Below are 12,382 nucleotides of genomic sequence, written 5' to 3' on the forward strand. Positions count from 1 at the left end.
CAAGATTGCTTTAGGTTTGCAATTGGTTCTTACTTTTTCCCTTAATTATGTTAAATAGCTGAAAGTAACTTTTGTAGCATCAGAAGTATAGGCCAAATTTGAAATAAATTTCATTCTTCAAAATGTTCCCTACAGACTCCCCTCCCTTACCCTACCCGCTCTGATCAACTATGGTTTTCCCCCCACTTAGGCAGGGAAAATTATTCCAATTGGAGACCGAGTTGCAACCTGCTTGACTGAAAAACTTCCCAGGGTGAGCATTTTTAATATGCATTTGTGTTTATATTTTTGTCTTGCATGTGAACATTAGAAGATAGACAACTCTCAACATTCCTTATGAAAGTAGTTCAAGTGTGATCTATTGGATGTGGATTTGTATTCTTTATTGTATTTTAAAAAATATTTTATTTCTTTTTATTTTTAGAGAGGGGAAGGGAGGGAGAAAGAGAGAGAGAAAAACATTGATGTGTGACAGATACATCAATCAGTTGTCTCTACCCTGGCCCTAACTGGGGACCTGGCCTGCAACCGAGGCACATGCCCTGACTGGGACCTTTTGGTTTATAAACCAGCACTCAAGCGCTCCACTGAGCCACACCAGCCAGGGTTCTTCAGTGTATTTGGAGGCCTTTTGTTAATTTTGTTCAAGGAAGTGAAAATTTCAGTTCTATGATTTCCTATGATTTTTAGAGAGAGAGGGAGGGAGAAAGAGAGGGAGGGAAACATCAATGTGTGAGAGAAACATCCACTGGTTGCCTCTCACATGCCTGCAAATGGGGACCTGGCCCACAAGCCAGGCATGAGCCCTGAATGGGAATCAAACCAGCGACTTTTCAGTTTGCAGGCAAGCACTCAATCCACTGAACTACACCAGCCAGGGCTAAATAAAACTTTTTAAAATAAATTGTTTATTTCCATAAAAAACAAATTTCAGAAAATTTCATTATTTGGAGGCATAGGTCTCCATGTGCTTGCTATACACATGCAATAAAGTGTTCATTGAATGGTATAGATCAGCAACTTCAACCTTTTTCATCTCATGGCACACATAAACTAATTACTAAAATTCTGCGGCATACCACAAAGTACGTGTATATTTTTTGCCAATCTGACAAAATAGGTATAATTTTGGTTCATTCATGTTGGATGGCTATAGTTGTGTTGTCTGTTGTCATTTTTTTATTTGACAATCTAAGGAAAAACAGGTCAGTGCCCCTGACTAAATAGTCAGGTATTGCATGCTTTAAAAATTCTTGCAGTAGAGTGGTTGAAAATCGCTGGAATAAATCATTCCTAATATTTTAAAAACTGTACTTAATTCTGTTTTCTTGTCTTACTGTTTGTAGCCAATCACTCCTCCTGAGGTAAAAAAATTTTTCAACTTCAGATATCCGCCTGCTGGAGCTGAGAGAGTATTTTATGGAAGAGCAAATGATCCTCCAATTCCATCTTATTTGACACATGGAATAAATTCTAAAACTTCAGTACCGGTACCTTTTTTCTTTTTTTCCGTGTATATTACTACTAACTTACCAAGATAAAAATGCAAAAGTGAGGAATTAGTGAAAATCACCATCCTAATCTCCTTTTCACCCTTAATCTTGAGCACTTAAAATAAAAGTTGTGTCTCTCTTTTTCCTTCTTCTTCTCTCTAGTATTACCTTTACCTTTCTCTCTCATAAGCTCCAAGGGTCCTCCTTTTGCCTTTTTAACTTGTTTCCTGATCCCATTTCTTCTACAGCTCACTTGTACTTCAGTGACTTTCTAAATAAACTTATTTTTATAGTTTGAAAAAAAATCCGGAAGTGCCAGAATGCTTAGACACATTATACATTGAATAAGTGGAGATGGGGCCTGAATTTATTTGCTGTTCATTGAATAGACAGTCTAGATTCAGAAGAAAGCTTGTGGAAGTCGTGTGGTTCTTCTGCTTGTCATTCCCACTTTAAAAAAAATTAAAAAAAATTTATTTATATTTAGGGTGAGGGGAGAGGAGGGAAAAAGAGAGGGAGAGAAACATCCATTCATTGCTTATTACAGGCCCCCAACTGGAGACCTGGCCTACAACCCAGGCATAAGCCCTTACTGGAATTGAATCAGAGACCGTTTGATTCACAGGGTGCCACTCAGTCCACTGAGCCACACCAGCAAGGGCCAGTCCCATGTTTCTGGGATATTGAAGTCAAGTACCTGGGAGCTCCTCTCATAAATCTTTTAACCCCATAAAACCTTTAACCCCTTTGAAAGTTCATGTTTAGGCATGTTTAACCTTCATAGCCCCAACTGGGACAATTTTTTGAAAGAGCAAAGCGATGATGAGGACTTACTTTTCTGCACTCATACTTTCTTCTCTCTAGCTTTCAAATTTTTACTTCTTTTTGTTCTTACATCAGTGCTTTGTATAATTTCTTTAGGCAAAGGTATTGATAAACCCACAGCCTATTACAACATTTCAACAGAAAATTAAAGATAAAAAGGAATCAATATATTTTAGTAATCAACGAGCACCATTAGGAAAATCTCATGATCAATCGCCAGGATTACCAAAAGGCCTGGATGTACTCAATACGACATTTGGGACGACAGTCATCAGAGGTAGTAAAAAAAAATAAGGGAATAAGAGGGATGGTAAAATATTTTGTAGAAGATTGGATTAAATATTCCATTGGAGTGGTGTTTGGTGGTGGTACCAATGATGACTGAAGAATGAAAGACGAGATCATAGTGACAAAGTTACTCTTAGACCCAGAATCCTTAAAGTTTATGTGTGCCAGGAGGTAAAAATTCAAGCTTTGGAGTGCAGATTCGGTGAGCAGAGTAGAAATGACATAAAGACAGGAAAGAGAGCCAGGAAAGTTGACTCTGGGACCAGCTGTGAAGGCTGCAATTTCTTCTCCCTGGACATCCTTCTCCCTGGGTTTTATTTCCACCAGTGTCCCTGGTGTATTCACAACTTTTAGCTCTTTTTTTTTCATGTGGTTGTAGGAAAATTTGAGTACCCAACTCTTAACTTTTTATGAAACTCTTTCATAAAGTAGACCGTGGAACAAATAAATTTGGCACATGCAGTACCTCCTTCCCTTTGAGCTGATCCACAGAGTCCACCTGCATGCTAACCAAATGTAGGCAGTGCACAGAGCAGACTTGCACTCTCATTTTGTGAGGGGGTGGAGCACATCATTCAACAAACAACGACGTATAATTTAATTGGTCACAGGCCATTATCTCTTCTGAAGTCTAGCCTCCTGCCATGTCATTGGGCGCCTTTCTTTACATGTTTCTCACATTTATCTTCTACTGCCCTTTTCAGGTTTCTACCCCGTCTCCAGGGCCTTACAAGAGAACTCAAATTTTAATTCTATCTTTATCTTGCAGAGAAATTCAGTTCTCTTTGTCTTTCTGCACCCATTAAGTCTCTGTTCCAGGACGTTTTTCACTGAAAATTCTATTAGATCATTTTCCTTAACACAGTAACATCCACCCTGGAGACAGATTATTCCCGTCTCTTGGAATGCAATGTCTGCACTAGTACTGGATTGTATCAGCTCTTAAATTAAAAATGGAAACATGGAAAATATGTTTTAGAACAGATAAAAAATCTTTTTATTTCTCTTAAATAGGATTATAAATTGTATTTGTGTAGACATGGCATTACAGCATTATAGTAATTAATATCATAAGTGTGTCTATGATTAGTTCGTGTAATAAGGAAAGTGCTGTCTAGGTGCACTTCATTGAAATATATAATAGAAAGAATGCTCCAAAGTGTGTATATATGTATTTATAAGTATAGTGGTTCATCGACCAGAAACACGTACTGCTTTACAGGATTTTACAGGATTACTTTGAGTAGGACCACCTTCTGTTATTCTTAACTGTTTACAGACCTCAGTACTTGGCAAATGTCCAAAGAAAGAAAACAAGTTGTTAGGTTGAAAGGGAAGAGTGAAATTATAAATGGAATTATGTTTTCTAATTATAACATAATAATAATTATATACTTAATGTATAATAAATACAATTATATATTTAGTTAATATAATTATATATCAATTATTATTAATTATTTTATAGCGTTATTATATATTGTTATTATTCATCTATGTTTTTAGGTTGAAAGAGAAGAGTGGAATTGTAAGTGAAATTATATTTAAAAATCATCATGTAGAACCGTGAAAATAATTTACTGTATAGGAGACTGGGGGCCAACCTGGGAAAATATCTGCTAAACAAACGTGTTGTAGCTCTGATCCAGTGATTTCCTTGGTACTTTTGGCTACTTTGAAGATGGATATTCAGAGCAAAACAAACTCAGGGTGTGTGCTCCAGTCTACAGCTGTGGAAATTTGCACCAAGTTACCCCGCAGGGCATCAGAATTTCTGAGACTGATTTGTAATTCAAATTTGCTTAGATCATGGTGAGAAATATGTAACAACCTGAAATAAAAATTGTCTAGAGATTCTCAGAATTGAGAATTTAACCAGGCTTGGAATATGGCTCAGGACAACCTAAATGGTTAACTGATCCAGAGTTCTGATCTTCAGAATTCTAGGTGGTGAGCCACGTCAAATGAGGGTCCCTAGAATAGTAACATCTATGCTATGTCCTGTCTATCTCGATAAATCTTCATTTATATAGCTTTGTGTTCTTCTAGGGTGGCTATGTAGCTTATGCTATCAGCTTGATTGTCATTTGTTCTAGTTAATTTAAACATAAATAGATAAAAAAAATCCCTTAAAACTGATGCATTTAATTCTTTCTTCAGAAATACCTGCTAGCATTGTGGTGAACCCACCAAAATCCTATGAACAAGTATTTAAAGAAGGACAGGAAGGACACGATCTGTATGTTGTTTCTCACAACGACTATTACGTGGGTAAGTGTCCTCCAGTGTAAAATTGGCCTGAGGATATGGGGCTTTCGGATTTGTGAAGAGGGATAAAAGAAACAATGTGCATAAAGTGAAGTGCCTGGTGTATAATGGGTGATCAATAAATAATAGCAATTTCTTATAAGGTCCTAAACCTTGGTAGCTGGGAACACATACCCTCACATATTTTGTATATAAAATGTAGAAATATATGTATTATTAAAATGAACAAACAGGTAAGAGAGATTAAATGTGAGGTAGAGTTATTTTGTTTTAGTGGTTTTAGGCTTTAAAATACTGTTCTTTTTCAAATGTTAGAATTATTCTAAGTGCTTAGCTTTGTATGAGGAATATTGATTGGGTAGTGGTGAAGTGAACAAATTTTGAATCCGATACATCAGGTTCGAATTCTAGCTCATCTTTTAGATCCTGGATATTTTACTTATTCCATTACCATCTATTCTAGTCTCTTAAATTGGATAATAATATTGTAAAGATGTAGTGAGTGCTTGCAAAATGCTTAGCATAGTGCCTGGAATATGGTAAGGGCTCAATAACTATTAATAGTAGCACTAAGTCATCTTGATTAATAGTAGCCAATTACTAGAGTTATTCTAAAGCACAGCTAAAAGGCACTAGATGTTTATAGTGCTGTAAAACACAACTTAGTCATTGATGTGTTGATGTCAAGTAGAATTGTGATATAACAGAGGACTGAGAATTAGATTCTGATACATGTCCTCGGAAAGCTGCTGGACCGTGAATGATTCATAAACTCAACCTCCATTAGCTAGAAGCAACTCTTCCTTGACTGCAACTTAAGGCAGCTCTCTCCTTTGCTCCTCCTTTATTTCTTTTTCTTTTAATATTTTATATTTTACTTTAAGATTTTATTTATTTATTTTTAGAGAGAGGGGAAGGGAAGGAGAGAGAGGGAGAGAGAAACATTGGCCCGCAACCCCAGCACGTGCACTGACTGGGGACTGAATTGGTGACCTTCCACTTTGTGGGACGATGCCCAGCCAGCTGAGCCACACCAGCCAGGGACCTTCTTTATTTCCTCACTTTTCTTCCTCCACTACCATCTCACACTCAACTCCCTCTCTCTGCTCTTCCTTCTGAACTTTTGCTCATAGCTAGGACTTGTCTCCTATACCCACTGTTTTACTGTCTGGAACCTGCCATTCTCTTCTTTCACGACCAGTCTCCGCTGGTTCCCTAAACTCTCCAATGATCTCAGTCCTGAGATTGTCTCTGCCCTCCCAGACAGACTGCCACTGCTTCCGCCCACTTGGTTACCACGTTCCTTCTCACAACCTTGACTCCTGTCCATATCTCCACCCCCTTTGCTTTCTGACTCTCCCTCCCTTTCTTCGTTCCTGCCCTCTAGTCCTCCCTTCCTTTTATTCCCCTTCCCTCCCACCCTCTCTTGTGAAAATGTTTCATTCATTTTTGGAAAAAGTTTAGCATCGATCGCACAATCTAATCCAATGCCTTTTAGTTGTTTTAAAAAGAACTACATGATGAGTATATGTAGATAACCTACAATGAGATATCTTATGTACACCTAGCAATTGGAGGTGAGTGCCAATTTTAAAACAATATTTTGAAGAGCTTTAATGGACTGAAACATGACTGGAATTAACTTCATGTGTTGATTTTTACAGAAGTTTTGTTAGCCACTTGAAAAGTCATGAAATCCAATCTTTTAAATATTGTCCTTATTTTTCTCATAATGAGAATACTTAATTTTTATTATAAAGATACATAATATTGTGCAGAGTTTAAATGTTAAAGAATGAGTAAAAAGTAAATGTGACCTTGACATGACCTTCATCAGAGATATATCAAACATCTCTGTAACCCAGCATCCACTGATCTATCTTTAGTTAAATGTGATCATATTCTCCATGATTTGGGGGAAACTGCTATATGCATTAAAATTTTCTTAACTTAAAATAATATGTCAGTGACAGTATTCAATAACAGTAAATATATATCTATAACCTTTTTAAAAAATTACTTGTTTTATTTCTCATTACCATTTATCTCCCTTACCCCTTCCCCACTGCAATCACCACACTGTTGTCCTTGTCCACGAGTCCCTTCTCCTTTTTGACCGATCCCTCTACTCCCTAACCTCCCCTGCAACCCCCCTGACAGCAAAGCAGTCAGCCTACTTTCTATTAGTCCATCTCTATTTTGCTTTTTCAGTTTGTTCATTAGACTCTACATATGAGTGAAATCATATGGTATTTTTCTCTGACTGACTTATTTCACTTAGCATAATGTTTTCCAGGTTCATCCATGCTATCACAAAGGTAAAATTTTCTTCTTTTTTAGAGCAGAGTAGTATTCCGTTGTCTAAATGTCCCATAGTTGTTTTATCCACTCATCTGCTGGTGGACACTTGGGCTGCTTCCATATCTTGGCAATTGAAAATAATGCTGCAATGAACATAGGGGTGCTTATGTTCTTTCAAATTAATGTTTCAGGTTTCTTCAGATAAATTCCCAGCATTAGAATTGCTGGGTCATAAGGCAGTCCCATTTTTAATTTTCTGAGGCATCTCTACACTGTTTCCACAGTGGCTGCACCAGCCTGCAGTCCCACCAACAGTGCAAAAGGGTTCCCCTTTCTTCACATCTTTGCCAGCACTTGTTTGTTGTTTTATTTATGATAGCCATTCTGCCCGGTGTGAGGTGATACCTTGTTGTTGTTTTAATTTGCATTTCTCTGATGACTAGTGATGTTGAGCATCTTTCCACATGTCTATTGGCCATCTGTATGTCTTATTTCAGAAGTTTCTATTCAGGTCCTTTGCCTATTTTTTTAAAAAATATTTATTTATTTTTAGAGAGAGGGGAAGGAAGGGGAAAAGAGAGGGAGAGAAACACCAGTGTGTGGTTGCCTGTCACACACCCGCAACCGGGGACCTGACCTACAACCCAGGAGTGTGCCCTGACTGGGAATGAAACTATCAACCTTTTGGTTCACAGGCCGACACTCAATACACTGAGCCACACCAGCCAGGGCATTTTGTCCATTTTTAATTGTATCGTATTTTTTTTTGATATTGAGTTTTTGAGTTCTTTATGAATTTTGGATATTATCCCCTTATCAGATTTATTGGTGAATATGTTCTCTCATACAGTGGATTGTCTTTTAATTTTGTTGATGGTTTCCTTTGCTGTGCAAAACCTTTTTAGTTTGATGTCCCATTTGTTTATTTTTTTTGTTTCCCTTGTCTGAGGAGATCTATCAACAAGATATATTGGTATGAGCAATGTCTGAGATTTTACTGCCTGTGTTTTCTTCTAGAAATTTTATGGTTTTGGGGCCTAACATTTAAGTCTTTAATCCACTTTGACTTTATTCTTGTGTGTGGCATAAGAAGGTGGTCTAGTTTCATTTTTCTGCATGTATCTGTCCAATTTTCCCAACACCATTTATTCAGGAAATTATCTTTAACCCATTGTACGTACTTGCTTCCTCTGTTGAATATTAATTGACTACAAAGGTATAGGCTTATTTCTGGGCTCTCTATTCCGTTCCATTGATCTATGTGTCTGTTTTAATTCATTTATAACCTCTTTTAAATGCACTTAATTTAAAGAATTATGAAAGAAATACATATTTATTTTACAAAATGCAAGCTATATACTTCTGGTCAAGACAGGCATAGGCAGACATGCTTTGCCTCCTTGCACAATAGGATTACATTTAACTTCAAACCAAAAAATACCTAGAACTGACAGAAAATCGAACTGTATGGAAGTCAGATGATCAAGGATTTAAGGAAGACATATTCATCCAGATGGGTAGGATGGGCAGAGACAGGGAGATGGGGAGGAGAGGACATAGTATATTGGTGGTGGTGACAGTGGCCGGCAGAACAGATGGTCCCACATAAGGGACCATCCCTGGGGAGATGGACTCCAGGGATACCTAAGGAGGGAGCCATAGGCCTGACCATAGTGCCCAGGGTTCCAGTGCTGGGAAAATAAAGTCTCATGACTTCTGGCTAAAAAAACCAGTGAGGTTTGGGTCTGCAGCAGAAACTGCAGGTCTCTCAGGAGAGACTGTTTAAAGGGCCTGCAAGGTCCTAGAATGTACACAAACCCACCCACTCTGGGAATCACCACCAGGGCAATAGCTAGAGGGGCGCCAGTTGCTTAAGTGACTGGAAGTGGGGAGAGTGCTGAACAAGCTTCCAGCAATCAGGCAGTGGCATCGTTCCCTCTCTGACCACTCCCCTACACACAAAGCCACAAAGTGCTGAAGTAGGCTGCCCCACCCTGGTGATTACCTAAGGCCCATACGAGGCAACAGGTGTGCCAAGACAGGGAGTCAACGCAGATTTACCTAATACACAGAAACAAAGGGAGGCTGCCAAATTGAGGAGCCAAAGAAATATGGCTTAAATGAAAGAACAGAACAAAACCCCAGTAAAAGAACTACGCAAAATGGAGATAGTCAATCTATGAGATGCAGAGTTTAAAACACTGGTGATAAGGATGCTCAGAGATCTCATTGAGTATGGCAAAAGTATAAGGGAAGAAATGAAGGCTACACTAAGTGAAATAAAGAAAAATCCACAGAACCCTGGCTGGTATAGTTCAGTGGATTGAGTGTAGGCTGTAAACCAAAGGGTTGCTGTTTCGATTCCCAGTCAGGGCACATGCCTGGGTTTTAGGCCAGGTTTCCAGTAGGGGGCACATGAGAGGCAACCACATATTGATGTTTGTCTTCCTCTCTCCTCCCTCCCTTGCCCTCTCTCTAAAAATGAATAAATAAAAGCTTTTCTTTTTTTAAAAAAGGAAACATCCATAGGAAACCAACAGTGAAGGGAAGGAACCCAGGGTTCAAATCAATGAATTGGAACAAAAGATAGAAATAATCAGTCGACCAGAACAGAATGAAGAAACGAGAATTCAAAAAAATGAGAAGAGAATAAGAAGACTCTGAAACATCTCCAAATGTGCCAACATCCAAATCATAGTGATGCCAGAAGAAGAGAAAGAGCAAGAAATTGAAAACTTCTTTAAACAATAATGAAAGAAAACTTCCCTAATTTGGGGAAGGACTTAGACATATAGGTCGAGGAAGCAAAGAGAGTCCCAAACAAGTTGGACCCAAAGAGGACAACACCAAGACACAGACACATCGTAATTAAATTGCCAAAGATTAAAGATAAAGATAAAATCTTACAAGCAGCAAGAGAAAAACAAGAGTTACCTACAAAGGAGTTCCCATAAGGCTATCAGCTGATTTCTTAAAAGAAACTTTGAAGGCCAGAAGGGACTGGCAAGAAGTATTCACAGTGATGAAAAGCAAAGACCTACAACCAAGATTACTTTATCCAGCAAAGCTATCCTTTAGTTGAAGGGCAGATAAAGTGCTTCCCAGACAAGATAAAGCAAAAGGAGTTCATCATCAACAAACCCTTATTATATGAAATGTTAAAGGAACTTATTTAAGTAATAGAAGAAGATCAAAACTATGAACATTAGCATGACAACAAACTCACAACTAACAACAACTGAATCTAAAAAGCAAAACCAAAACCAAAAACAAACTAAGCAAACAACAAGAACAGGAACAGAATCACAGAATGGAGATCACATGGAGGGTTATCAGCTGGGAGGGGAAAAGGGGAAATTGTGGGGAAAGGTACAGGGATTAAGAAGCATAATTGGTAGCTACAAAATAGACAGGGGGTGCTTAAGAACAGTATAGGAAATGGTGAAGCCAAAGAACTCATATGCATGACCCATGGACATGAACTGAGTGGGGGACTGCTGGAGAGAAGGGGGATACTGGGCAGAGGGGGGCAGGGGAGAAAAAATTGGGACTAGTATAATAGCATAATCAATAAAATATACTTAAAAATGCAAGCTACAGAGATATATATAATACATAATGCATGTCTCCCACAGTTCCCAATTTTCTGTAGATGAAACTGTCATAGGTGTTTTTCTTTGTTCATTCATGTGTTTGTGTTTTGCTCCCCACTGTGCACACTTCATTTCCTGTTTGTTCCCACACCCCCATTGTATGAAATGTCTTGGTTGTCTTTTCATGTCAGCATCGGTGTGGTATTTTCAGTAGTAAAAAAATGTTGTTTATATATCTTTGTGAATATTATCTGTTTCCTTAGGGTACATTCCTATATTTCTGAGCATTTGAAAATCTCCCTCTTAGGGCCTAACTGACCACCTGAATAGCTCCCCCAATTTACCTTCATACCCACAGGGTAGGACAGTTTTCACTTTCCACAACTTCTCCTACAGTGAGTTTGCTAATCTTCTTTTTTGCTCCTTCACTGAGAGACAAATTATGATTTCACATGATTGCTTTTATTTACATTATTTGGGTGACTGGTGAGGCTGAATATCTTCTCTCCATTATATCTTAACCTTCGGTCTGATCTCTGGTTTCAGTCTCACTTTCTTATCTAGAAATAGAAAACTATTGGCCATTTGCAACTTGAAAAGAAACTGCGGTATTAGGTCTTAAATACAAAGACTTCCCTGTTGGGTTCTGAACTCTCAATCACCCTACATGAGTTATTTCATTAAAATCACGTGACTTATTTATTTCACAGGAAATATGGGGGTTGCAGTATCCTGATGACGTCACCAAATCTCAGTGAAAGCAATCACAAAACACCTACCTCTCAGATCCCAGCATAGTAGAAAGGACTGCTGCATCCTAAAGCTGTACCTCCCTGACCTTCAGGATTTGTGCAACGTTAATTGGGCCTGCATTTCTCATCATTAATATGACTTTCTCCTACGTCACTTCCCTACTTACTTTCCAAATAGCAAAACAATGAACTCCGATCCCACCAGTGTCCCGCTTCTCATGGGAGAATGCTTCTATCCTCTGTAACCAAATGTGTGCAGGTCCCTACACTGTTACAGTTTCATTCTTTGTTCCACTCTCATTTTCAGTGTCAATGAGAACATAATGTGCTTCCTTCAAGGCAAGGTTATCTGTGTCTCGTAAGTCAGGCATCTCCCCTTTCTTTCCACAGGAGAAGCAAAGAACCGAAAGTATAACCCATCCAGTTTCCATAGGTTTAACCTGTATGGGGTCCCAACACCACATTGTAGTGACGGCCGCACCATGGCAAAAGCTACATACTGGCTGCACGAACTACAAATGTAAGTTTAATGATACTATATTCTGGGACAAGTGTTAGATACATGACATATGGACTAAAAAATTTATTTTTTAAAGAGGTAATTAGATGACATGTTTCAAACATAAAATTAGTAGAAAGACGTACAGTATGTTATCTTCCAAACTGTCCAGTCCCCCCAGGGATAATGATGACACTTTGTGTGTGTGTGTGTGTGTGTGTGTGTGTGCATATGTATCATTCTAAAGTTACTTTTTGCCTTTACAAGCAAATATAAAGACATGTACACATGTTTTTAATCTATGGGATCAACCCTATTTCAACCCTATGGATGTTTCTTAAAGACAATGGCCTTTCCAAAGTC

At 38.3% G+C, this 12,382-nt stretch overlaps 1 protein-coding gene across 1 annotated transcript in view; it reads left to right on the plus strand.

Annotated features, from left to right (window-relative positions):
- Positions 1–12,382, plus strand: part of EFHB (EF-hand domain family member B) — a 47,667-nt gene that overhangs the window by 11,310 nt on the left and 23,975 nt on the right. The window contains exons 2-6 of the mRNA XM_028518901.2: positions 191–253; positions 1,347–1,490; positions 2,415–2,595; positions 4,767–4,877; positions 11,911–12,040. Of these exons, the coding sequence (XP_028374702.1) occupies positions 191–253; positions 1,347–1,490; positions 2,415–2,595; positions 4,767–4,877; positions 11,911–12,040 (629 nt within the window). The remainder of the gene's footprint in view (positions 1–190; positions 254–1,346; positions 1,491–2,414; positions 2,596–4,766; positions 4,878–11,910; positions 12,041–12,382) is intronic.

Source organism: Phyllostomus discolor, chromosome 7 (genome assembly GCF_004126475.2).
Source record: "Phyllostomus discolor isolate MPI-MPIP mPhyDis1 chromosome 7, mPhyDis1.pri.v3, whole genome shotgun sequence".
Classification (NCBI taxonomy): domain Eukaryota; kingdom Metazoa; phylum Chordata; class Mammalia; order Chiroptera; family Phyllostomidae; genus Phyllostomus; species Phyllostomus discolor.